Source organism: Branchiostoma lanceolatum, chromosome 1, assembly GCF_035083965.1.
Source record: "Branchiostoma lanceolatum isolate klBraLanc5 chromosome 1, klBraLanc5.hap2, whole genome shotgun sequence".
Lineage (NCBI taxonomy): Eukaryota > Metazoa > Chordata > Leptocardii > Amphioxiformes > Branchiostomatidae > Branchiostoma > Branchiostoma lanceolatum.
In genome coordinates, this window is record NC_089722.1 from 865,096 (window position 1) to 890,529 (window position 25,434).

At 42.1% G+C, this 25,434-nt stretch overlaps 2 protein-coding genes and 1 long non-coding RNA gene across 3 annotated transcripts; all 3 read right to left on the minus strand.

Annotated features, from left to right (window-relative positions):
• Nucleotides 1-692: 692 nt before the first annotated feature.
• LOC136421656 (1-acylglycerol-3-phosphate O-acyltransferase ABHD5-like) lies at nt 693-25,035 on the minus strand. The gene is made up of 5 exons (XM_066409126.1): nt 24,587-25,035; nt 23,863-23,944; nt 23,608-23,719; nt 1,449-1,641; nt 693-791 (listed from the first exon to the last, which is right to left on the minus strand). The coding sequence occupies exons 1-5, from the start codon at nt 24,932-24,934 to the stop codon at nt 693-695; spliced, it is 834 nt and encodes a 277-aa protein (XP_066265223.1). The 5' UTR covers nt 24,935-25,035.
• LOC136428638 (1-acylglycerol-3-phosphate O-acyltransferase ABHD5-like) lies at nt 7,059-12,838 on the minus strand (the record flags this gene model as incomplete). The annotated part of the gene is made up of 6 exons (XM_066418315.1): nt 7,059-7,820; nt 8,219-8,408; nt 9,168-9,279; nt 9,880-9,961; nt 10,342-10,784; nt 12,754-12,838. Coding segments are annotated over 6 exons (1,011 nt in total), but the record flags the coding sequence as incomplete, so codon positions are not given.
• Nucleotides 16,472-17,860, minus strand: LOC136428647 (uncharacterized). Its single transcript, XR_010754641.1, has 2 exons — nt 17,671-17,860; nt 16,472-17,383 (listed from the first exon to the last, which is right to left on the minus strand). It is a non-coding gene; the product is annotated as an uncharacterized lncRNA (long non-coding RNA).
• Nucleotides 25,036-25,434: the final 399 nt, after the last annotated feature.

The following is a 25,434-nucleotide window of genomic DNA, read 5'->3' on the forward strand; positions in this document are numbered from 1 at the left end:
TTATTTAAAATTTCCCCTTCTACGATCACGAAAAGAGGAAGCTGTTTAAAAAGGCCACCAAATTCCATACTAATTTCTCCACGTTTACAGACATAAAGAATACTTCTCTCCTCTTAACATCACAAAACCCACACATTATAGAAAAAGTGGGATCATTCGTCTTCCACTGTCTCGGAAAATGATGTCAAACCCATCAAGTTATAAATTAGTGTCAATAGATAAGCTAGAGTAGTCACATTCTTTATCGTTCCCCATTGTCTGCCCGTCCTGTTTCATGTTACATCTACTTGCAATTAGCCTACGGGCAAGACCTTGCAATAAAATGTATTTATAAAACTTCTTCATTGTCGATATTTGCAAGAATCTATGTCTCCACGTTATCAATAGCTGATTTTGTCCTTGTCCATCTTTATGTCGAGATTGTATACTAGTATTGTAGCTTCATATAACCAAATGGCAATGAAGACATTATTATAACCTTAGCGCGATATTAGTATATGATTAGATATGTTATCTGCTTATCAAAGACATATTTTCTTCTCTTTTATCTGACGATATCTTTTATCTGTTCTCTTATACAAGCAATTTTGTCAACAATTATACAAGCAACATACTTTTTCATTGAATCTCAACTAATCGGCACAATGCGTTACCTAGCCACAGGTTGAAATTTTCATTTGCAAAACTAGGAATTACTGCGCTCTGTCTGCATGGTTGCATACCCTGACCAACTCTCTGTTGAAGTCATCGTGCTTTTCGGCGAATATCTGATGTCCTGCATTCGGAATGTACTGTAACAAAACAAAAATCATGTACTGTATTAGCAATTTTTGATTCTATAGAGAGGGGAATACCGTGTTTAAATGCCTACTTGTGTAGACGTGCGTAAGCTTTCTATCTCCATGAAAAATTGAGATATAGTTTCTGGCCTGTCGTATGTCTGTGTGTGTGTGTGTGTGTGTGTGTGTGTGTGTGTGTGTGTGTGTGTACGTATGTGTGTGTGTGTCTGTGTGTCTGTTTGTGTTTCCAGAGTTTTGTAGTCAGCATAACTCAAGAACCTCTTGATGGATTATAATGATATTCGGTGTGTGGGTAGGTGTTGTGACGACGAAGGCCAAGGTTAATTTTGGGCCCCTGGTATGTGGCCTTGTACATGTTTGGTTGTGTGATAATTTTGGTGCAAGTGAGTACATGTATAATGCATTCAGACATTTGAAATATAAGAAGCCGTTGTACTTACCATAACGCCTGTTGTCAACTTCAATAATTGTCTGTGTAGATTCTACACACTGTGTAGATATATATATATGTTACGATCGAACTAAACAATACCTGATCATACTGTCTGAGCGCTGGATTTAAACTTCTGTACCTTTCAGATAAGAATTCGAACACATCTGTATATCTTATTTATAGATAAGAGTTTAGAAATTGAAAGAAGTTCTTACAATTATATCCACATAAGAATCTCCCCGCAGAGTTGCAGCCTGCTTTCCTGTCTTGCTGTCTATCCACGAGTCGGCGCCATAGATGAACGTGATCGGCACGTCCGGGTGCAGGCGGGTTAGGCGGGGGAGCATGGGGATCTTGGCCCATTCCACGCCTTCACTCTGCCGTATGGTGCTGAATGCCGTCTCTGCGCTGAAATATGTATCAAAACATTAGCAATTAAGAAATATATAATGGAAGCTCATCTGTGTTGGTTGTAATCATAATTCAGTGCTAAACTTTCTTCCAACACTAAGGTATTCACTGATCAAATTTTCGACGACCACTGTCGCCTTCTTCAGGGTCAATAATGACCAATCACTGCCGAACGTAAACTCGCGAGAGTTACAGACACGTGACTTTCTTGGCACGTGTCATAACGGATACGTGACGTCAGCAATTGGTCAAACGTGCCAGGAAGTTTATAACGCCCACCGTCTCTGTTGAGTTAGGAATGAGGAAATAATTTCAGACAAAATATCTAGAAAACCATGACAATTCATCTCTTTCTTTGTTATTCTGTTTAAAATTTTCAAGCAAATGTATACGCTTAGGGGATCAAATGAACATATAGAATTAATCGTCCACTCAAAAATCGTAGCCACAGCCTGCTCAGAGTATTGCATCCAAAAGCCATACGCTGCAGTACCATATACGACCGCAAGAAGGCCCGTAATTAAAAGAGTTATTTACTCACGATATCGACGCACTATAACTGGTTAACACTCCCCCAACAAACAAATACGACATTTAATTTGATTATCTGGAATAATTCAGAGACAGGAGAGAGTGGAGGGGGGGGGGCTGATACTGGACGCTACCATAGTCCCCGACCCTCAGGCATGAGGATGGGACTAGGTACATGTAATATGGAATAAACTTCTTTGCAAAAATAAACTGGTGGACGTACCGACTATAATGAGCTCAGAAAAGGACAAGAAATAGCCATGCCTTTAAGTATCAGACTTTTCAACCGAGGATTGATGTGTTTAAAAATTCGTATTTTCCTAGAACGATCGTAGAGTGGAACTCGTTGCAACCAAGTACCGTGGAAGCATCCTCATTAGATAGCTTTAAACAATGCATGCAGTTAAATATGCGAAGGTTAGACGGGACAGGTCGTTCGATGTAATATAACCAGCTGCTGCTGCGCTGCGTGCCTGCGAAGCTGGTGTGTTACGCCAAATGGCGGTTATACCGGATATATAGATACAGATACAGATAGGAAAGTCCTATTTACCTAGGTGGCTGGGCAAGGCGGTGATAGTTGTAGTCAATAAGAGTGTTGTCCTTAAACCCGGCCGCAAACGTGGTTCTGATATCTTGCCGCACCCAACGCACAAGCTGCGGACCTGCACGTGACAGAACAGTAAAAAGTAAGTAACTTCAACAAATTGTGTAAATTTGAGCCTGGCTGAATGAATTGGTATGAATATGAATGAATTGGTATTGAATTTTTATTTTTATTTGAGTTGAATGTGTGATAGTTGTGAGCCGATTTGTTAAAAATAGAGCGAACGCTAGCGACCCCAAAAAGCACCCCTCTCGATGAAATGGTATGGCTACCCTGCGACGTCACAAAATCAAGATGGCGGCCACCACACATGCCAATGGATCCAATAAACTCGTAATGACTTCACAAAGGGAAGCTCATACTCACCCAATGGCCCGGCAACTCTGAAGGGGGCCAAGAGGTTGAAATGTTGAAATATCCGACCAATAATCTTCATCCAGAACGGCAGCTGCAGCAAGAGCAACAAATATGCAAATTTCCTTTACCAGACAAACTGGAACTTATAGGATATTTGCAGTCACGTGATTATGACGTAAGCGTTGTCCGCCATGATGGATGGTCAAACTTGAAGTTTGGTAAACTTGCTGAATTTGTATATGAAGTTGTATTTGTATGAGTATTCACCCGTAAGTATGAACAGTGGTGATTGATGCAGCAAGCAATATATGTGTTTACTCGAACGCGCAGCCCTGTATGTACCGCCGCTACTGGTGTAAGTTTGATACTATATATGTGCATAGAGTTAGCCTGGAATCCAAACCTATTATAGCTCCCGAGTCTCTCTCCGCAAATGCGGAGAGAGACTCGGGAGCTATAATAGGTTTGGATTCCAGGCTAGCATAGAGTACAGTAACGACATCAAAAATGTAACGCAGCTTCAGAATCTGGCACAAAACCTACAATCTATAACGTGATCAAGTACCAGGGCAATCGCCCCCATGTAACTGTTACAAGTTTTTATACAGAGCGAGACATAACCATACCTGCGCTCGTAGCGCCTCAGCAGCCTGCTCTGTTCTTTCCGGAAAGCCCCAAGGTTCGGCCAGAATCAGGTGTTTGACTCTGTCGGGATGTTTTATGGCGTAGGAGGCCGCCAGAAAACCGCCAAAGCTTGTACCCATCAGAATGAACTTCTCCAGCCCCACACCCTTCCTCCACTCTTCGATAGACTCCACGAACTCCTCTTCCGCAACGTCGGGCTTTGTGCTAAACTCGTGCCGAGAACTTCTCCCAAAGCCAAGTATGTCGAACGCGTAGACAAGTCGGTGCTCGGCGAGGGCATCAAAATTCAAGAAGAAGACCGCTGCGGCGGCGCCAAACCCGTGGATCATCACAATGGGAAGGGTGTCGGGCTTTTTGGAGTGCACTTTGAGGGTCCATATCCGTCCGCCGTTTGAAATCGGAACGTAGAACTTCTCCAATCTCGATTTTACATCTAGTGAGGAAACGATGCTAACGTTACGGACATTTTCCAGTACACAATCGTTTTACTAGATACTGAAGTGGATACTAAGGTAATAGGCAAACATGCGAATTGTACTTGATCATGCACGAACGCCTTTGGTTAAAACGGGGAGTTAGAGAAGAAATATAAGAGAGAATGTACAATCCCGCCATCAACAGGGAAGGAGGTCTACGCGTCGAACTTTCAGGCACATGGGACAACGTCCAAAAGACTGCGTACATTTCAATACCCTGAAATCACTTTAAAGATGACAGCTAGATGGATGTTAGACTAATAGGAAAACATGCGCATATATGGACATTGAGTATGCATGATCATCATCATCATCATCTTGTCGTGAGAGTATCACGGATGTATGATAAGGAGACATAAAACACTTCTTTTGCGTTAAAGAAAAACGAGCACAATGCTATGTAATGGGCTCCGTCCCAGTGTCGTAAAAAAAGACTGCGTACATTTCAACACTCTGGTTTCAGCAGCAGCGAGATGCAGTGGAGATGTCGGGCACCATTTAAACCAACTCCCCAGCCAGGACCTGGAGCAACATAGAACGACAGTCGAAGTCCAGTATTTTGAACAACACAAAAATAATTGGTCTCCCAAAGACAATTTTTGCTGCAAATAAGTTGATGCAATGTAGGTTTCCCCATTCATACATCTTGGCAACGCGGAAAAATTCATATTTCTAATGGCTTTAGATAAACCCTTGATTATAAAAACACATGTACCTATATTTACACTATTACTAAGAAGCGAGAAGAGGCCAAATTAACGTAATCATTAGACTAGTGCTAGCTTATCATTGTATATTAGGTGTATTTGCAAACTGTGATGTTTTTTTTTTCTTCTGTCGTGACCTGTACTAAAGCCAGTGGGTATGTGTGTGCAATAAAGGTCTTCATTTATTAAGGGATTTTTTGACCCCTCCTAAAGCTAACCGCATGGACGTAGAAAACTCGGACGGAGGGAATCATTAAGATCATATTTTGCTGAAGGCTTTGTTAAGAACAGATTGAGAACAGGGGGACAAATGTCGCGACTTTCTAGATTGGCCGGAATGTCCTAGCCGTCTTTGACGAAGGATTGAAAAAAAAAAAAAATGTATGCCGTTGTGGGCCTTCGTAGTTTTCAGGCCACGCCCCTGAATGGATGGATGAACTTTCTTGCTCGACAGCTACACAGTGATAAAATGTAGAGCAAGAATAACACAATAACACTCGTCAGATTGACCACGGGGCCAACTGAAAGATTCTAAAACAGGGGCACCACTACAGAGATGTCGGAAACGCTGCAAAACACACGCAAAACAAGCCTGAGCTAACATTTGCTTGAGGAGTACACACTTTATCGATCGGTAACATTACATATCCTTATCTGTTATGACCCAATTAACGGGACTTTAAGCTGTGCTACAAAGAGTTTTCTCAATCTGTGTCCCCTTCAACAAGTCTTCTCGTCTATCTTGAAATAAGCCCCCTTCTATGGATGATCCAAAAACACCTTTTTTACAAAGCTAAACACCAAACTTGGACTAACCTGGATTCAAGAAGGTCCTCTTGGTGCTCGCCAGCATTGCCCGCCATGTTACTTTAGATAATAAGAGTGAATGACTAGATCATAGACCTTTGGACCGTGATTGGGTCGCATGATCTGAACTGTGCACTGTTTATCTAGTAGCTATATATAGAATTCCCGCCTTCAGTATCCCGCACATGCGCATTAGGTCCCAGGGGCGAATACCCCGGATATAGGTCACGATGCTGTGACAGAAGAAGAAGGACGTTATTGCGCAACAATTGTAACGGGTACAATATATGGCAATTTGTGAAGCGAGTCTTTGTTCTGTAATACACATGGTTCTACAGATGTGTCTATGTCTGCAATCATTCCCTAGTAAGAGGGATTAACATGCACACCCCAGTTCTCCCGAAGCAGGGGCCGCGCTCTGTAATCTTTGAGCCATAGGCAGTGATTAGTACAATATTTAAGTTATGTCTACACATGATTGGTTAGAATGCATGATGGGAATGTGTGTGTGTGTGCGTGCCTGCGTGTGTATGTATATGTGTGTGTGTGTGTGTGTGTGTGTGTGTGTGTGTGTGTGTGTGTGTGTGTGTGTGTGTGTGTGTGTGTGTGTGTGTGTGTGTTTGTGTGTGTGTGTGTGTGTGTCCGCGAGTGTATGTATGTTTGTGTTTCTGGATTTTTGTAGTCCGCATAATTCAAGAACCTCTAAATGGATTATGATGATATTCGGTATGTTGGTAGGTGATGGGAAGACGAAGGCCAGGGTCGATTTTGCCCCCCCCCCCCTGTATGTCACCTTGATACTGCAGCAGAACTTCCGTTTTTGTATCTTTTGACCTGGACGTGCGATGATCTTGTTTAGTTTTGTTATCCCTGAAGGTTCCCCTTGCGACGAAAAGGTAAGAAGGGTCGGGGCTTGTGTTCACCCTTTTCACCATCTGCTGCAAAATGACATTAAATACTAACATGGCTAAAACCTACAAGAAGTTGGGATTTTTGAGGGAGTGAAAACCGATTTGGTCTCGAGCCTTACTGTCGGGGTATGCTTCCGCGTTGGAAGTGATAGGCCTGTTGCCCAAGATTATTGACCTGTGACCTCTGAAACAAACCTTCCTCGGTCTTGTTGCTGATGGGATATTATTCTATCTCGTCTGCCGTTATTGTGAATACGAAAATATTATTCCCTGGAAGAGAGTATCTCTAAACTTGAGCTCGAGGGTGTGTAGTCTCCAAATGAAACCACCCAAAAATGGGATGCCCAACCCAAAAAAACGGCAATACTCGTGGTTCCTAGGTATTTGGTTTTATTTGTTTTTGTTTGATTACATCCTCTGAATAGTTCAATGCTTCTTACATCTACCTGTACTGTATGTGTCCATATACCAAAGTCTAGGTACCCCCCGAAGGCGGTTAAAGTTGAAATAGGAACGACTTTAACTTTGCAAACGAAAACAGGAAAGGCACAAGAAAAGTCTACATTCACAAAAACTCTTTATGATAAGTATCTGTTGGAACTGTTGGAATTTGTGCATGTATTTTGCTCGTCATCTAATCACAGGCCATGAAGATGTATCTAATGCGTATACACGCTATCAATAGATTATAAACTACATTTATCATCTCTTGTTTTACCAATCAGGACACATTTTCTGTTTCCGTAGTTTTAAGTTATCCTCCGTTATTTCGAACGTGATCTTATACAAGTAATTGCACTCTGAATATTAGCGTGTTCTATTGCATATGTAGAAAGCACATTCAGATGTGCAAGATGTTTCAGCTATTACAACAGATAAGATAGCAGGAAGATGACTAGCACTGTCCACAGGCGGTCCAATAGCAATCGCCCACTTCTGTTGCTTATTATGAATACATATAACCTGCTCTTTTATTAAATTTCAACTTTTTAACGCAAAGTGTTTATTAGTCACAGGTTGAGATTTTTACTGACAATTACTGTGCTCTGTCCGCATGTTCACACACCCTCACCAACTGCCTGTTGAACTCCCCATGTTGCTCGGCGGCCATGTGGTGACCAGCGTTCTGAATGTGCTGTAACAAAACAAGAATTAGCTGCTATAACGATTTGATTGACAGAAGGAGGATGCAATGTTTTAAAGCCTTCTCATACACACGTGTCTTCGTTTGCTGTGTATTGATTTGCTGAAGGTCAGCAAGTCAATTAATAGAGAATTTATACATGTAGAATCTGGCAAGTAACATGTGTTCACCCTGCAGGCATTTTCAACTACCAACTGCAATAACAATATAGATAATGTAAGCAATAGTAAGTATAACCAATATATAGGATCCAACTACACCATACCTGATCGTTGGGCCTGGGCACTGCCTTTCACATCTGGGTTCAATGAAGATAGGGAATGAGCCATATATACATATTGTATACATTTTGTCACTAGTGTTTGGAATGTAAAGAAAGAAGTTCTTACAATGATGTCGACATATGAGTCTTTCCGTAGAGTTGCTGCCAGCTCTCCTGTCCTACTGTCCACCCATGAGTCGGTAGCACAGAGGAATGTGATCGGCACATCCGGGTGCAGGCGGGTCAAGCGGGGGAGCATGGGGTTCTTGGCCAATTCCCACCCGCTACTGCGCAAGGTCATGAATGCGGTCTCTGCACTGAAATATGCAACATGAACTTTTAACACTACAAATAGATTCAAGATAAAAGTTATCAACAAGCCTGAACATCAAGTCGTCCCCTCTTCATTTATTCTGTTTCAAAGTTTCCACCAAATACATTCCTGCAGTTCAAGCCACTATAGCTAGGGGGCTCAAGCCAAAACCACTTATTCCCGGGGCAATAAAGCCCCCCCCCCTCCTCACTGGACCCGCGGCACGCTGGCGGCGTCGCTGCGTCCTTAAGCCCCCTCTCACTGGACCCGCGGCACGCTGGCGACGTCGCTGCGGCCGATCGAATTGACAAAGCGCTCAACGATTTTCATCGACGAAAAACGTCGTCTTTTTGGTCATACTTGTACGTTTTGAATGATATTCCCATTATAAAGTCAAGGGTAACACAAATCCAGTGTAAGATCTAGGACGCAGCGGCGCTGCCAGCGTGCAAGCCGCGGGTCCAGTGAGAGGGGGGCTTAAACTAGCGACCAATGGAATTCGTGACTACAGCATGAAAATGTGATATACTAAAACCACTAGTTCCACTGCAGTACCATAGAGAACCGCCAATAGGCCCATAATCAAACATGTCATTTCCTGTTATCGAAATATTATGACAGCATTGACAGGTTAAGATTTACACATTTCCAAATATCACAGCGATTCTTCCATAGATTTTTAGATTCTGCTTTTAGACCTTCAACATACAAAACCAGTCGATAACGAAATAAATCTTTAACGAAAATAAAAAACCGTACCTACCTTGGGGGTTGTGCAGCGCAGTGATAGACGAAGTCAGTTACAGTGTTGTCCGGAAAGGCATCCGCATAACTGGTTCTTACATCTTGAAATGCCCACCGCAACAACTGTGGACCTACATGAATAAAAAGACTCTTTTTACACAACCAAAAGATTTATTCCACTGACGTTTCGTTGACCATCTGTCACCTTCTTCAAGGCAATTCTGACTGGCTCACATAGCAATGCAGCACAGGTGTTATGTGAGCTATGTGAGCCAGTCGGAATTGCCTTGAAGAAGGTGACAGATGGTCACCGAAACGTCGGTGGAATAAATCTCTAACTTGGTTGTGTAAAAAGAGTCTCTTTTATTCAGTGACTAACCAACCTGATGAAACTATTCACGGATGTGGACCTAGATGTGACCAAACAGTCAAAAGTGTGTAATTTCGCCAGCTGGGTGACTGTGTGTATTCAAGCTTGGCTCTCCGTTCCCCATACACGAGTTTAACGTGTAAAAGATTAACTTCCGGGGCTACGAAGATAGATCTGAAGATTCGTGGATGAATTAGGTTACACATCCAGATAATGAAATACGCAAAAAATAGTTACTCAAGCAACCGGATAAAATACAGTAACTAGATGTTGTTTGTCCGGGGGTGGTGGGTGGTGGGCAGTGCACTATCCCAAGTGCCTGAAAGTTCAACGCGTAGACCTCTTTTCCTGTTGTACTCACCCAATGGTCCTGCCGCTCTGAAGAGCGTCAACGGGTTAAAAAGTGAAAGTGACGATTGTATAATCCTCTCCAATAACGGCGTCTGCAGCAAGAACAACAATCATAACAAATTAGAGCTTATATGGTGCTAGCGGTCACGTGACTATGACGTAAGCGTTGACCGCCATGTTGAATGGTTAAACCTTGACGTTTGGCAAATTTGAATACAGACATTGGTGCAACGATCGATATATGTATCTACTGGAACGTCCAGCCCTGTGCACGTGTTTAGATATACTTACACTGGTGTAAAGTGTGATACTATAGTATTAATAGAGTACAGAATTAGAAGTAACTTTGAAAATTTGATGCAGGTACAAAATCTGATACAAAACTAAAATTCAAAGCGTACTTATTAATAAATAACAGTGGTGTCATGTATCTGTTACCTGAGTCTTTATACAGAGCGAGCCAATACCATACCTGAGCTTGTAGTGCCTCAGCACAATTCTCCGGAAACCCCCAAGGTTCGCCCAGTATCAGGTGCTTGACTCTGTCGGGGTGTTTGATGGCGTAGGAGGCCGCCAGAAAACCGCCAAAACTTCCACCCATCATAATGAACCTCTCCAGCCCCACACCCTTCCTCCACTCTTCGATAGACTCCACGAATTCCTCTTCCGCAACGTCGGGCTTTGTGCTAAACTCGTGTCGGGAGCTTCTCCCAAAGCCGAGGATGTCGAACGCGTACACAGCTCGGTGCTCGGCGAGGGCATCGAAGTTTAAGAAATAGAACCCAGCTGCACCGCCAAACCCGTGGATCATCACAATGGGAAGGGCGTCGGGCTTTTTGGATCGCACTTTGAGGGTCCAAATCCGTCTTCCGTTAGAGATAGGAACGTAGAATCTCTCCAATGGCGATTTCACATCTAGTAGTGAAACAGTGCTAACGTCAACTGACAAGTATCGTATTAGATAGGTAGATGTTAAGGTGTTCTATTATTACCCAAAAATAGCATTACGTATAAACCCACTAACCATTCAATGCCCTCATTATGAGGATGAAAGAAACAAGATTTTCGAAACAACCATAGCAATATTCTCGAACTTTCACCATCTAGAAAGTCTGAAAATCTAGAAAAATCTAGAAATCCCCCCAAAAAATCATGCCTATACTAAAATCACAAAACCCCTAATCATTAAAAACGTGGGGCTTTTCATCAGCCACTGCCTCCAAAGAAGAAGTCCCCCTACACACACACACACAGTAATGTTGTTTGTAGAAATATAAGTTAGATGCATAGAATATAGACTCTTGTTACCATTGTTACCCTTTCTGCTGTTTGCACCCTTGCAATTAGCCTACGGGCATGACTTTGCCAATAAAAGTTATTCCTTTTTTTTTATTCAAAAATAACAAAGACAAAGACAAAGTGGCGCTGCACTCAAGTCATACAAGTTAATTTGCCAACGCCACTTAACAAATATACAAACTTATAGATATAACGTTAGATCTATATATATATATATATATATATATATATATATAGATTTATATACAACAAAAACCTAAAGTGTACCTACGTCCCCCCACCCAAATCCATGAAATTATTAATTCAATCCAGAAGTAAATACAGAAGTAAATAAGATAGTTGCCTTCTATATCTTTCGCACGGAGATTCTCTGTCCAATAGAGCTAGAATCGTTGGGTCTGCTGGATGTATATTTGTGTAAGTAGCATAATATTCAAATTGCAGTCAGCAGTTTATGAAGATGATCCTCTAAGTACAAGGGGAAGTTTCGTACTGTCGGAGATAGTATAAAGTCAAACGAGGTACCAATCAGATTTGTTAGCTTGTCAAGAAAGTTCGTTCTGGGTTGGATATATTTAGGACATTCAAATATAAAATGGAAGATGGTTTCAGATTGGCACCCACAGTCACAAGATGGACTTAACACTAAATTTCGTTTATGAAGACAATAGTTAAGGCTGTAGCTTCCAATGCGAAACCGAGCAAGAAGGGCGCAGGTGTATCGGGGGCCGGAGGAGAAATATGAAGGGCGAATGGGGCGTACTGATTTTATAAGATGATTACGAGGTAAAGGGTACCTGAAACTGCGAACGCTAGTTTCTGATTCATTCCAATGATTTAAACAATAAGGTAAAAAAGAATTTATGGTTCTATTTGTAGAATGTCTTGAAGATCTGAAATTAAATTTGTTTCTTAAATTGTAAGATGTAGTTATTCTACTTTCAGGGGCGAGCAAGTCGACTAGATATTTCCGTGTTAGACCATGTACTATTTTGTAGAACAAGAGTAAACGGTGGATATGTCCTCTGATGGAGAGTGTTTCCCATCCCAGTTCCTGACATACCCTAATAAAAGTTATTCATACTTGGATGCATGATGATAAGTAGATATTTTCTTTCAGCACAAAAACCGAGTACAATGTTATCAAACGGGATCCGTGGCAAAAAGAAAACGTTCAAGATGACTTGTACTTAGGATCATCCTCATTAGCTACTGACTGCAATTTGAATATAATGCTACTTACACAAATATACATCCAACAGACCCAACGCTTCTAGCTCTATTGGACTGAGAATCTCCATGCAAAAGATATAGAAGTCAACTATCTTATTTACTTCTGTATTTACTTCTGGATTGAATTAATGAAATCTTGGGTGGGGGTGGGGGGACGCAGGCACACTTAAGGTTTTTGTTGTATATATATATATATATGTTTGTATATATATAGATCCAACATTATATCTATAAGTTTGTATTTTTGTTAAGTGGCGTTGGTAAAATAAGTACTATAACTTGAGTGCAGTGCCACTTTGTCTTTGTCTCTGTTATCTTTGAATAAAAAAAGATAAAAAAGATGACAGCTTACATTTCAATACTCTACTTTCCGCAGCAGCGAGATGTTGTAGAGATGTCGGACACCATCTAAGCCAACTCCAGAGCCAGGACCTGAAATAAAAAAGAACGATTCAAATTTGGTGTTAGGCAAAAACCTTAACGGTCTCCCTTAGACGATTCTTTTCTGTAGACAAGATGACATCGTGGTGCTTAAAAGGAGTATTCCACTCCAGAAGTGGACATTATAATTCATCAGAGACTAATTTCTTATGGCCTTGCTTGAATCCAGTTTGTTTTGTCAAAGTTGGAGGCTGAACGCAGGGCAAAAATTATTTATAGCGATCGAGTTCTTGAATTCCCCGGAGGACCCTTCCAACAATGGCAGAGTTCAATGCTCTTACAAGAGAACCAAATTTTTTGTATCCCCAGACGCGATAGTCTTCAATTTTTTTTTGCACATTTCTATATGTGTGATAGTCACTTGACTGCTTTCGTAAGCTAATCGCGTGTACCGTTAGCGAGAAATTGCACCCGAGCTAGCCATTCAGGTACATAGAAGCGGGCCGTATGGGGGCACATGGATTTAGAAGAGGATCACTGTCGAACAGACAGCTGAGGTAATTTTGCAAAAAGTCTGGTGCATTTGTATCCCAAAAAATATAATCTAACAGAAAATAGTACCCTTTCCTGGAGTGGAATGCTCCTTTAACCAAGGGAAGAAATACTTAAAGTTCACGGTAGCAAAATTTCACGGTGTAAGAAAAAGGGACATTTTCACTGAACTTTAACTTCACGGTGGTACCAAGTGATTTACAGAAAGGAAGTGTGGAGGAATCATAAATAGGCTTTTCACTGTAATGATAAGTTCACGGTCCAGTGGTGACAGTGAAAACAGTGAACATAAAGTTGCAGTGAAAGAAACAAGAATTACAGTGCTAGTAATTCTCCAAATGAGGCTGTTCTATCAAATGGATTTCAAGAAAGAAGGGGAGATCCCTTCCGGTGCAGACCTCAAAATCGTGGCTTCCTACATGTTTTATTAGTGTCAAAAACAGAATCTCATAACTGGCTATGAACAAGGGGACAAATATCGCAACTTGCATGTCAGATTTATGTTGTTGTGGGCCTTCGTAGTTTTTAAGCCACGCCCCAACCAACAGTCCAGATGACCTGACGGGGTCAGTGAGTGGGGGCAAAGATTCTAGAAATAGTCTGCAAATATGAAGAAAAAAACGCAAACCAAGTCAGAGCTAACCTCTGCTTGAGGTTGCATTTGATAAACCACACCGCCCGGGGAACATTGCACAAACATTGATATAACTCTGTTATGAACCATGATTACGGCATTAACAGTAATTCAATGAAACGGGCCCCCAGCCAGGACGAAGCTACCATTGGGGCATTACCTACAGAAGAATCCATTGGCACCATCCAGAAAATCTACGTGTGTCTCAAAATTACTCCCTTCCATGCATGCTCGACAAGCCTCACTCAAAAAGACCAACCCGTTAAAGTGAAACTCGCCTGGGTTCCCGGTTCTCCTGGTGCTCACCTCCGTCCATGATGCTGTCTAGCGGGAAACTACTGTAGGTCACCGACCTTTGACCTGTATTGCATAACCCGAGCGATGATCACCACAATTCTTCTTCGATAGGTGATAGGGGTCTGATAGGGGTTAAGCGCACGGTAAATAAAAGTGACGGAAGGATTTCGAGGGTTTAGGTTTGAGTCCACATTTCTCATATTAAATCTGCTTCGAAATGACTAACATGTCAAAAAAGCGGTAAGAAGTGGTGGTTTGTTTGGGAGTGGGGGGGGGGGTGGAAAGGAATTATGATCTCTAGCTTTAACATGATAAGTGCAGCAGTGCACCCTTTGTCCGGATTGACCTCTGTGAACTGAACCAAGACTCAGTTGGTTTTGTAGCTGAAGGGATATTATTTTTATCCTTCCAACTCACATGCAGTCATCGTGGCTCAGAATCACCCATTCCTAAGAGAGATGGTCGCCACTTTGAGCTCAAGTGTGCGGAATTGAAACCCGAAATAAGCCCACCTCCACAAAATAATGAATGGATTTTTGTCATGTCCTTTTTGTTTGCATATCCCTCTGTATCTTTTACTGGTTATCATGGGAGAGGAAACAACTCGGCATGCAAAACATACATACGCGGTAATACTATCTGTAGAATAGACAAATAGTGGCCTCTCGAAATACTCGCACACAGAATTGCTATAGCTAGCATTAAACTAATCCTGATTGTCACAGGAGATAAGAGAATTCTTCCCTGGCCGTTCCCCTGTTACAGCAGAGCTCAAACACGCCCTACTCGTGATGCCCCGCAATCGGTATCTGCTTTTATTCAGTTTTGTTTGACCGTGTAACAGTGGGGTTCACGCGCCTCCAACTGACCAGTCTAACTGATCTAGACCTTTTAGCCTAGTTGTTAGGTCTAGACCTTTTAGCCTAGTGGTTAAAGGCCTGTGATCTGGCTGCCGGGTTTCGGCGCGGGTTCGAATCCCGGGGGCCAGGAGACTGTTTATCTATCTATTTATTTATAAGACTAATCCATTACAGAAAATGGAGGGGGAGACAAAACAGGTGATCACTCACCTCTGCAAGTTGTCTCCCCCTTAACAAACAAAAAGCAACATATAAGAAATAAGAAAACTATACAAATTACCACTTTACTACTTAGTACTATTTACAATGAAGATATAAGCATGTAAATCATAGCATATGTACAGGATAACAAAACAATATAATGACAGAAAATCAGGGCATTATCTACTCGCTTCTTTGTTTAAACCGCATGACGTAAGTTCGGTGACATAAATGATATCCGCTAAAGATCTAGTCTCAAATTCTAATGCAAGAGATCGAAGCATAAGTTGGATGCCAGCCCCACGCCCACCCTCCCCTGCACATAGCCTCTCCGAAAGTGAGTTGAGTTTATTGAGTTTATGTGGAAAATAATTTGCAGACAATGCTACCCTGTGCACGGGAGAGAGTACGTGTTTTTCTCAAGTTATTTTACGACCATTTGACGTTTATGTGTATATACAAATGTCCGGCAGTTTAATACAATTGAAGACCATTACAAAGGTGTTGCATCGGAAATACAATGCATGCATGGAACAATATAGAATATACATAGCTACGTTTTCTACTTATTGTATCCGTGAATGTGTGTGAACTGACAACATATACAGCCCAGTTGTGGTATACGAATGTTTGAATATAGATACTACTTTCTAGTATCCATGTAGCGTGCGTAGTCCAGTGGTTGGCGATCTTGCCTCTGGAACTAGATGCCGCTAGTTCGATCCCGGCTGTGTCGCTCATCCGACATACGCGCTACCGGAAAGGGTCGCAGTCCTTAGGACGGGACGTTAAGCCGTGGTCCACTGTTCATTGTGCTTGTCGAAAAGAGCTAGGGGAATTTCCCCAGTACAATGAACCTGTAAATACTGTACATAGCGTCTGTCCTCTCTGTCACGACCAGTGGAAGATTAGCTCATCTGTTCATTGAGTTCATTTGAGCTAAACTGGTTCGAGATCACTTTCCTTCCCTCCATATGAACTAGAGAGGAAACGGTTATGTAGTTCAACACTACGTAACGTTACATGTATCTAAAGAATGACTGTTTAGTCTTAAAAGAATAGCTGTGATGTGTACATTGTTTGTCATATTTTCTATAGGGCAGAACATGTAAGCATAACAAACCAATAAGCTTCATACGCAAGTATGTGTGTCTCCGATTTATTACTAACATTTGGCCTCTTTAAAATCTTTACTAGTATGTCATTATGATACATTCTAGATTTAGCAAATAATCATGAATGTAATATGATCAACATGTTCGCGCTAATATAAATAGACTACTGTATTATCTCTTGTTCTACCTACTCAGGACATGTTTTCTGCTTTAAAAGACATTAAATGCGAATAGTTTCTCGTATTCCATTGTATATAACCTACTAAGTGTCCTGAGAACAGGCCTCAAAAACAAAGGAATGGGAAACCTAAAAACTGCAAAGAAACTCAGGGAGCTACGGCAGCTTGCAGGAAAAAAGACACAGTGGAAAGAAATGAAGAAAGGCTGAATGCAGCCAGAGGTTGTTTCTACAACTACCTGAGCTGCAGAATACAGCGGATCATCATCATAACCTCCTTTATCATTAAATCTCAGCTAACGTACTGTGTTTGCTACCCACAGGTTAGCTAAGGGTTTTCAGTAGCACCAGAGGCCACCCATACAAGATGGTCAAACCTCAAGCTAAGAAGCCGGCCAGGTCGAACTGCTTCAGTGTCAGGTCTGTCAACTCATGGAACAGCCTCCCCGCGGATGTTGTAGCTGCCGAAACTGTGAACACCTTCAAGTCAAAACTGGACAACCACTGGAGGGGACTGGAGTACTCGCCCAGCCCAACATAAACTCTAATCACAAACTCTGAACTCTTAGCTTAAGACGCGGATCTTATAGGCAATATGCCTCCTATCCGAACACTATGTTATGTTATGTTATGTTATGTTATGTTATGTTATGTTATGTTAAAACGTTCAGTTGTTTGTCCGCATTTTCACACACCCTCACCAACTCCCTGTTAAACTCCCCGTGTTTTTCGGCGTACATGTGGTGACCAGCGTTCTGAATGTACTGTGGACAAAATAAGAATAAGGCATGAATTAAGTTTTCATTGCAAATAACGAGTTATTCACATGTATGATGTCGTCTAAAAACTCCGATGTGATTGAAAAACTCCAGCCTGGCACAGAACGACTCAACGGAGGGAGCCTTCGCAACCGTGTCAGACAGGGTATTCCACTGTAGGATAGTACGGGGGAAGTAGGGCCGTTTATATGTGTCGGTCCTGGCGTAGATGGTTTGAAACTCAGAAAGCTGGTGGCTCCGATTCAAGCATAGAGAAAGACAAGCATTCTTACAATTATATCCACATATGAATCTTCCCGCAGAGTTGCAGCCTGCTTTCCCGTCCTGCTGTCTATCCACGAGTCGGCGCCATAGATGAACGTGATCGGCACATCCGGGTTCAGGCGGGTTAGGCGGGGGAGCATGGGGTTCTTCGCCCATTCCAAGCCGTCATTCTGCCGCAAGTTGCCAAATGCCGTCTCTGCGCTGAAATACATGTATGTATCAGAACCTAGGCCATTAGTATTTACGTACAGACAAAAGATATTAAAATCAGAAAATAATTAATGAAACCTTTCTTCCTTGTTTCAAAGACTCTAAACAAATACACATCTGCAGTTCTATCCTGGGGGGGAGGGGGCGCTTATTCCCTAGCCCTTCGTGACCATAGTACGTTCAAATCTTGAGTGATACCAAAACTGTAGTTTCAGCTGCAGTATCATGAAAATCCTCCAGGAGGCCAACAAAGCTTGTACCCATCAGAATGAACTTTTCCAGCCCTACCCCCTTCCTCCACTCTTCGATAGACTCCACGAATTCCTCTTCCGCAGCGTCGGGCTTTGTGCTGAACTCGTGCCGAGAACTTCTCCCAAGGCCAAGTATGTCGAACGCGTACACAGCTCGGTGCTCGGCGAGGGCATCGAAATTCAAGAAAAAGAACCCAGCTGCGGCGGGAAACCCGTGAATCATCACAATGGGAAGGGTGTCTGGCTTTGTGGATCGCACTTTGAGGGTCCATATCCGTCTTCCGTTTGAAATCGGAACGTAGAACTTCTCCAATCTCGATTTTACATCTAGTGAGGAAACGATGCTAACGTTACGGAAATTTTCCAGTACATAATCGTTTTACTACGTTTTACTAGATACTGAAGTGGATGCTTAGGTAATAGGCAAACATACGTATACATGATCATGCAGTGAAGGCATGAAAGTATTCTTTCGCATATAACTCCGAGGGTTCTTTCCCTGAAATGACTTGAAAGATGACAGGTAGATGGATGTTACACTAATAGGAAAACATGCGCATATATGGACATTGAGTACATATGATCATCGTTATCATCTTGTCGTGAGAGTGTGGATGTATGTATATGATAAGGAGACATAAAAACACTTCTTTTGCGTTAGAAAAACGAGTACAATGATATGTAATGGGCTCCGTCCTAGCGGTGTCGTAAAAAAGACTGCGTACATTTCAATACTCTGGTTTCCGCAGCAGCAAGATGTTGTAGAGATGTCGGACACCATCTAAGCCAACTCCACAGCCGGGACCTGGAGTAAAAAAGAACGATTCAAATTTGGTGTTAGGCAAAAACCTTAACGGTCTCCCTTAGACGATTCTTTGCTGTAGACAAGATGACATCGTGGTGCTTTAAAGGAGTATTCCACTCCAGAAGTGGATATTATAATTCATCAGAGATTAATTTGTTATGGCCTTGCTTGAATCCAGTTTGTTTTGTCAAAGTTGGAGGCTGAACGCAGGGCAAAATTTATTTATAGCGATCGAGTTCTTGAATTCCCCGGAGGACCCTTCCAACAATGGCAGACTTCAATGCTAAGAGTACCAAAATTTTTGTATCCCTAGACGCGATAGTCTTCAAAATATTTTTGCACATTTCATATGTGTGATAGTCACTTGACTGCTTTCGTAAGCTAATCGCGTGTACCATTAGCGAGAAATTGCACCCAAGCTAGCCATTCAGGTACATAGAAGCGGGGCCGTTTGGGAGCACATGGATTTAGAAGAGGATCACTGTCAAAAAGACAGCTGAGGTAATTTTGCAAAAAGTCTGGTGCATTTGTATCCCAAAAAATATAATCTAACAGAAAACAATACCCTTTCCTGGAGTGGAATGCTCCTTTAACCAAGGAAAGAAATACTAGTAATTCTCCAAAGGAGGCTGTTCTATCAAATGGATTTCAAGAAAGAAGGTGAGATCCCTTCCGGGTGCAGACCTCAAAATCGTGGCTTCCTACATGTTTTATTATGGTCAAAAACCTGTTTTGTCTCCCCCTCCATTTTCTGTAATGGATGAGTCTTATAAATAAATAAATAGATAAATAAAAAACAGAATCTCATAACTGGCTATGAACAAGGTGACAAATATCGCAACTTGCATGTCAGATTTATGTTGTTGTGGGCCTTCGTAGTTTTTAAGCCACGCCCCAACCAACATTCCAAATGACCTGACCGGGGCATGGGGGGGGGGAGTGGGGGCAAAGATTCTAGAAATAGTCTGCAAATATGTAGAAGTCAGAGCTAACATCTGCGTGAGGTTGCATTTGATAAACCACACCGCCCGGGGAACATTGCACAAACATTGATATAACTCTGTTATGAACCATGATGATTACGGCATTAACAATAATTCAATGAAACGGGCCCCCAGTCAGGACGAAGCTACCATTAGGGCAACTTACAAAAGAATCCATTGGTACCTTCCAGAAAATCTACTTGTATCTCAAAATTACTCCCTTCCATGCATGCTCGACAAGCCTCACTCGAAAAGACCAAACCGTTAAAGTGAAACTCGCCTGGGTTCCAGGTTCTCCTGGTGCTCACCTCCGTCCATGATGCTGTCTAGCGGGAAACTAGGTCACAGACCTTTGACCTGTATTGCATAACCCGAGCGATGATCACCACAGTTCTTCTTCGATAGGTGATAGGGGTCTGATAGGGGTTAAGCGCACGGTGAATAAAAGTGAAGGAACGATTTCCAGGGTTCACGCTTCTCGTAATCTGCTTCGAAATGACTAACATGTCAAAAAAGCGGTAAGAAGTGGTGTTTTGTTCGGGAGTGGGGGGTGAAAATTGATTATGATTTCCAGCTCGAGGTTTATCATGATAAGTGCAGCAGTGCACCTTTTGTCCGTATTGACCTCTGTGTGACCTGAAACAAGACTCAGTTGGTTTTGCAGCTAAAGGGATATTATTTTTATCCTTCCAACTCACATGCAGTCATCGTGGCCCAGAATCACCCATTCCTGAGAGAGATGGTCGCCACTTTGAGCTCAAGTCTGCAGAATTGAAACCCGAAATAATCCAGGGTGCCCACCTCCACAAAATAATGAATGGATTTTTGTCATGTCCTTTCTGTTTGCATATCCCTCTGATTCTTTAACTGGTTCTCATGGGAGAGGAAACAACTCGGAAAGAAGAAACGCGAACCCTTCTTCGGGATTTGGTGACATGCAAAACATACATACGCGGTAATACCATCTGTAGAATAGACAAATAGTGGCCTCTCGAAATACTCGCACACAGAATTGTTATAGCTAGCACTAAACCAATCCTGTTTCTTCTTCTTCTTCGGGAGTAGGTGGCCAACTTCAACTTGTTGAAGGTTCTGCCACACTTGTTTGTCACAGGAGATTAGAGAATTCTTCCCTGGCCGTTCCCCTGTTAGAGCAGAGTTCAAATATGCCCTACTAGTGATGCCTGGCGATCGGTATCTGCTTTTATTCAGTTTTGTTTGACCGTGTAATGCTACGGTCACATTTCCGAACCGGGGCCCGGCCGGGCAGCTTGTGGGAACGAAAACTATGATATAAAAGACAACAAAATTTCTCCTTACCATACGCTATGTATATTCTTGATATGTATTTTTTATTCTTTGTTTTCTCAAACAGCCCGGTCGGGCCCCGGCTTGGAAATGTGACACTAGCATAACAGTGGGGTTCACGCGCCTCCAACTGACCAGTCTAACTGATCTAGACCTTTTAGCCTAGTGGTTAAGGTGTGCGGCCTGTGATCTGGCTGCCCGGTTTCGGTGCGGGTTCGAATCCCGGGGGCCAGGAGACTGTCCTACTCGCTTCTTTGTTTCAACCGCATGACGTAAGTTCGATTTATAAATGACATCCGCTAAAGATCCAGTCTCAAATTCTAATGCAAGAGATCAGAGCACAAGTTGGAGCCCCCCTCGAAGGCGTTGAAAGATGAAATACGGAGTACGTAAAGTTTGCAAGGGCACACAAGAAAGGCACATGACAAGTCCACATTCACGAAAACTCTATATGGCAAATGTTATATTTCATTCCCTTAAGAATGACTGTTTAGTCTTAAAAGAATAGCTGTGATGTGTACATTGTTTGTCATCTTTTCTATAGGGCAGAACATGTAAGCACAACAAACCAATAAGCTTCATACGCAAGTATGTGTGTCTCCGATTTATTACTAAAATTTGGCCTCTCTTTAAAATCGTTACTAGTGCGTCGTTATGATATATTCTAGATTTAGCAAATTATCATGAATGTAATATGATCAACATGTTCGTGCTAATATAAATAGACTCTTGTCCTAACTACCCAGGACATGTTTTCTGCTTTAAAAGACAGTAAATGCGAATAGTTTCTCGTATTCCATTGTATATAACCTACTAAGTGTCCTGAGAACAGACCTCAAAAACAAAGGAATGGGAAACCTAAAAACTGCAAAGACACTCAGAGAGCTACGGCAGCTTGCAGGAAAAAAGACACAGTGGAAAGAAATGAAGAAAGCCTGAATGCAGCCAGAGGTTGTTTCTACGACTACCTGAGCTGCAGAAGACAGTTGATCATCATCATAACCTGCTTTATCTCAGCTAACGTACTGTGTTTACTACCCACAGGTTAGCTAAGGGTTTTCAGTAGCAAAACGTTCAGTTGTTTGTCCGCATTTTCACACACCCTCACCAACTCCCTGTTGAACTCCCCGTGTTGTTCGGCGTACATGTGGTGGCCAGCGTTCTGAATGTGCTGTAACAAAACAAGAATTAGGCACTGTTAATGTATTTTTAAATTCGCGTGGTTTTTATTTCGCGGTAGGGAACAAAAATTGAGTGTTCGCCGTGGTTTTAAGTTTGCGTTTGAATAAAAGCGGCGCCACAGTCATAGGCGGGCAAAACGTTTCGCGGTAGTTTTAAGTTCACGAACATAAAACCACCGCAAACATTTCTGAATTTACAGTATCATGAAGTTTTGATTGTATAGTTGGAGGATGCAGTAGGTTAACTATGCTATCTTATCCATATGTGTCTTGTTTGTTGTGGACACATTTTCATTTGCTAAAGGACGAGAGTCCATGGACAAAGCATTGGAACGATATAATTTTGTCGTTGTATTTGCCGTGTCGTTTCTAATTGTCTACTGCAATAACGGTATATTGAACAAAAAAAATTGTAAACTCGATATGCAATCCAAATACATTCTACATGTCGGAGCACTAAATTACAAAATTGGTTAAATTTTAGGATTATGTATGAAATATCCCCACACTCCCTTTAGCTGAATCAGACATAAATGTTTAAAACATAGAGAAAGCTAATTGCTCTTACAATTATGTTGACATATGAGTCTTTTCGTAGAGTTGCTGCCTGCTCTCCTGTCCTGCTGTCTATCCACGAGTCGGCGCCATAGATGAACGTGATCGGCACATCCGGGTGCAGGCGGGTTAGGCGGGGGAGCATGGGGTTCTTCGCCCATTCCACGCCGTCATTCTGCCGTAAGTTGCCAAATGCCGTCTCTGCACTGAAATACATGTATGTATCAGAACCTAGGCCATTAGTATTTACGTACAGACAAAAGATATGAAAATCAGAAAATAATTAATGAATCCTTTCTTCCTTGTTTCAACGACTCTAAACAAATACACATCTGCAGTTCTATCCTGGGGGGGGGGGCACTTATTCCCTAGCCCATAAGCTGACACCTTGTACCACTACAGAATCATAACCATAGTAAGTTCAAGTCATGAGAGATACCAAAACCGTAGTTTCAGCTGCAGTATCATGAAAATCCTCCAGGAGGCCAACGATCGAACATGTCCTTTGCTGTGCGAATACCTACCCATGGCAAATACCAAATTGAGACTTTATCGAAACTTTATCCTAACCGCAGTTTCTTGAGTTATGCGGCTGAACCTCAAACAAACAAAAACATAATTTTCTTGGCGAAAGCAACACAGCACTCCTCACCTAGGAGGCTGTACAATGCAGTGATAGAGGTAGTCAGTCACAGTGTGGTCCTGAAACCCCGCCGCAAACTTGGCTCTTATATCTGGCCGCGCACTCCGCAAAAGCTGTGGACCTGTGACAGAACAGTGAAGATTAATGAATACATTCACCAAACTGACTGAATGATGTTAAAACTTGATTTTCAGGTCACTGTATACACACGCCTCACCTATTGAATGTTGACTTAGCTCAAAGAAATGTCGTTCTTAAACTCACCCAACAGCCCTGCAAATCTAACGGGGGCCAAGAGGTTGAAATGCGACAGTAAAGGAACAATAATCCTCCTCCAGAATGGCGTCTGAAACAACAAGAAAGAATATTTGTCTTCGTTAGGCAAACTCGACCATATAAGGTGTTTATACTCACGTGACCGTGACGTAAGCGTTATGCGCCATATTGGATGGCGAAGTCTGTAGATTGCCAGATAAATTGGATTTGTATATGTAATCAAAACCAATTATGATGACTGCAACGATTTATGTATTGTAATTGAACGTCCAGTTCAGGCTGTTTTCCATGCTACTTTTATATAAAGTGACAAGGGAAAATAGTGAAGAAACGAGAAATGTGACATATTTGATAAAATGTTCATACAAAACCTTCCTACAGTCAAATGTCCACTAGTTCTTGGAGACTTTTGTGACTACCATTGTCTCTTTCTCAGACAGAACGTAATAAGGTCTCATCTCGGAGACGGTTGCACACCTAAGAAATCTCATGCAGGCACAGAGTCTGACTAATATGAAACTACAACTGATAACGTAATAAACTACCAGTATCTTTCCAATTACCCCATATGCATGTATTTGTTATTTACAGGTCTTTGAATAAATAATCAAAATTTTCAAAATTTTATCCAGTTGCTTGAGTAATTATTTTTGGCGTATCTTACTACCTGGATGTCTAATTTTCATCAACGTGCTTTGAATAAATAACATACCTGAGCCCGCAACTCCTTAGTAGCCTGCTCTGTTCTCTCTGGAAACCCCCAGGGGTCGGCCAATATCAGGTGTTTGACTCTCTCTGGGTGTTTGATAGCGTAGGAGGCCGCCAGAAAACCGCCAAAGCTTGTACCCATCAGAATGAACTTCTCCACACCTACGCTCTTCCTCCACTCTTCGATAGACTCCACGAATTCCTCTTCCGCGACGTCTGCGTTTGTGCTAAACTCGTGTCGGGAGCTTCTCCCAAGGCCAAGTATGTCGAACGCGTAGACAGCTCGGTGCTCGGCGAGGGCATCGAAATTCAAGAAAAAGAACCCAGCTGCGGCGGGAAACCCGTGAATCATCACAATGGGAAGGGTGTCGGGCTTTTTGGATCGCACTTTGAGGGTCCATATCCGTCCGCCGTTTGAAATCGGAACGTAGAATCTTTCCAATCTCGATTTTACATCTAGTGAGGAAACGATGCTAACGTTATGGACATTTTCCAGCACATAATCGTTTTACTACGTTTTACTAGACACTGAAGTGGATGCTAAGGTAATAGGCAAACATGCGTATACTTGATCATGCAGTAGGAGACATGAAAGTATTCTTTCGCATATAACTCCGAGGGTTCTTTCCCTGAAATGACTTTAAAGATGACAGCTAGGTGGATGATAGACTAATAGGAAAACATGCGCATATATGGACATTGAGTACATATGATCATCATTATCATCTTGTCGTGAGATTGTGGATGTATGTATATGATAAGGAGACATAAAAACACTTCTTTTGCGTTAGAACAACGAGTACAATGATATGTAATGGGCGCCGTCCTAGCGGTGTCGTAAAAAAGACTGCG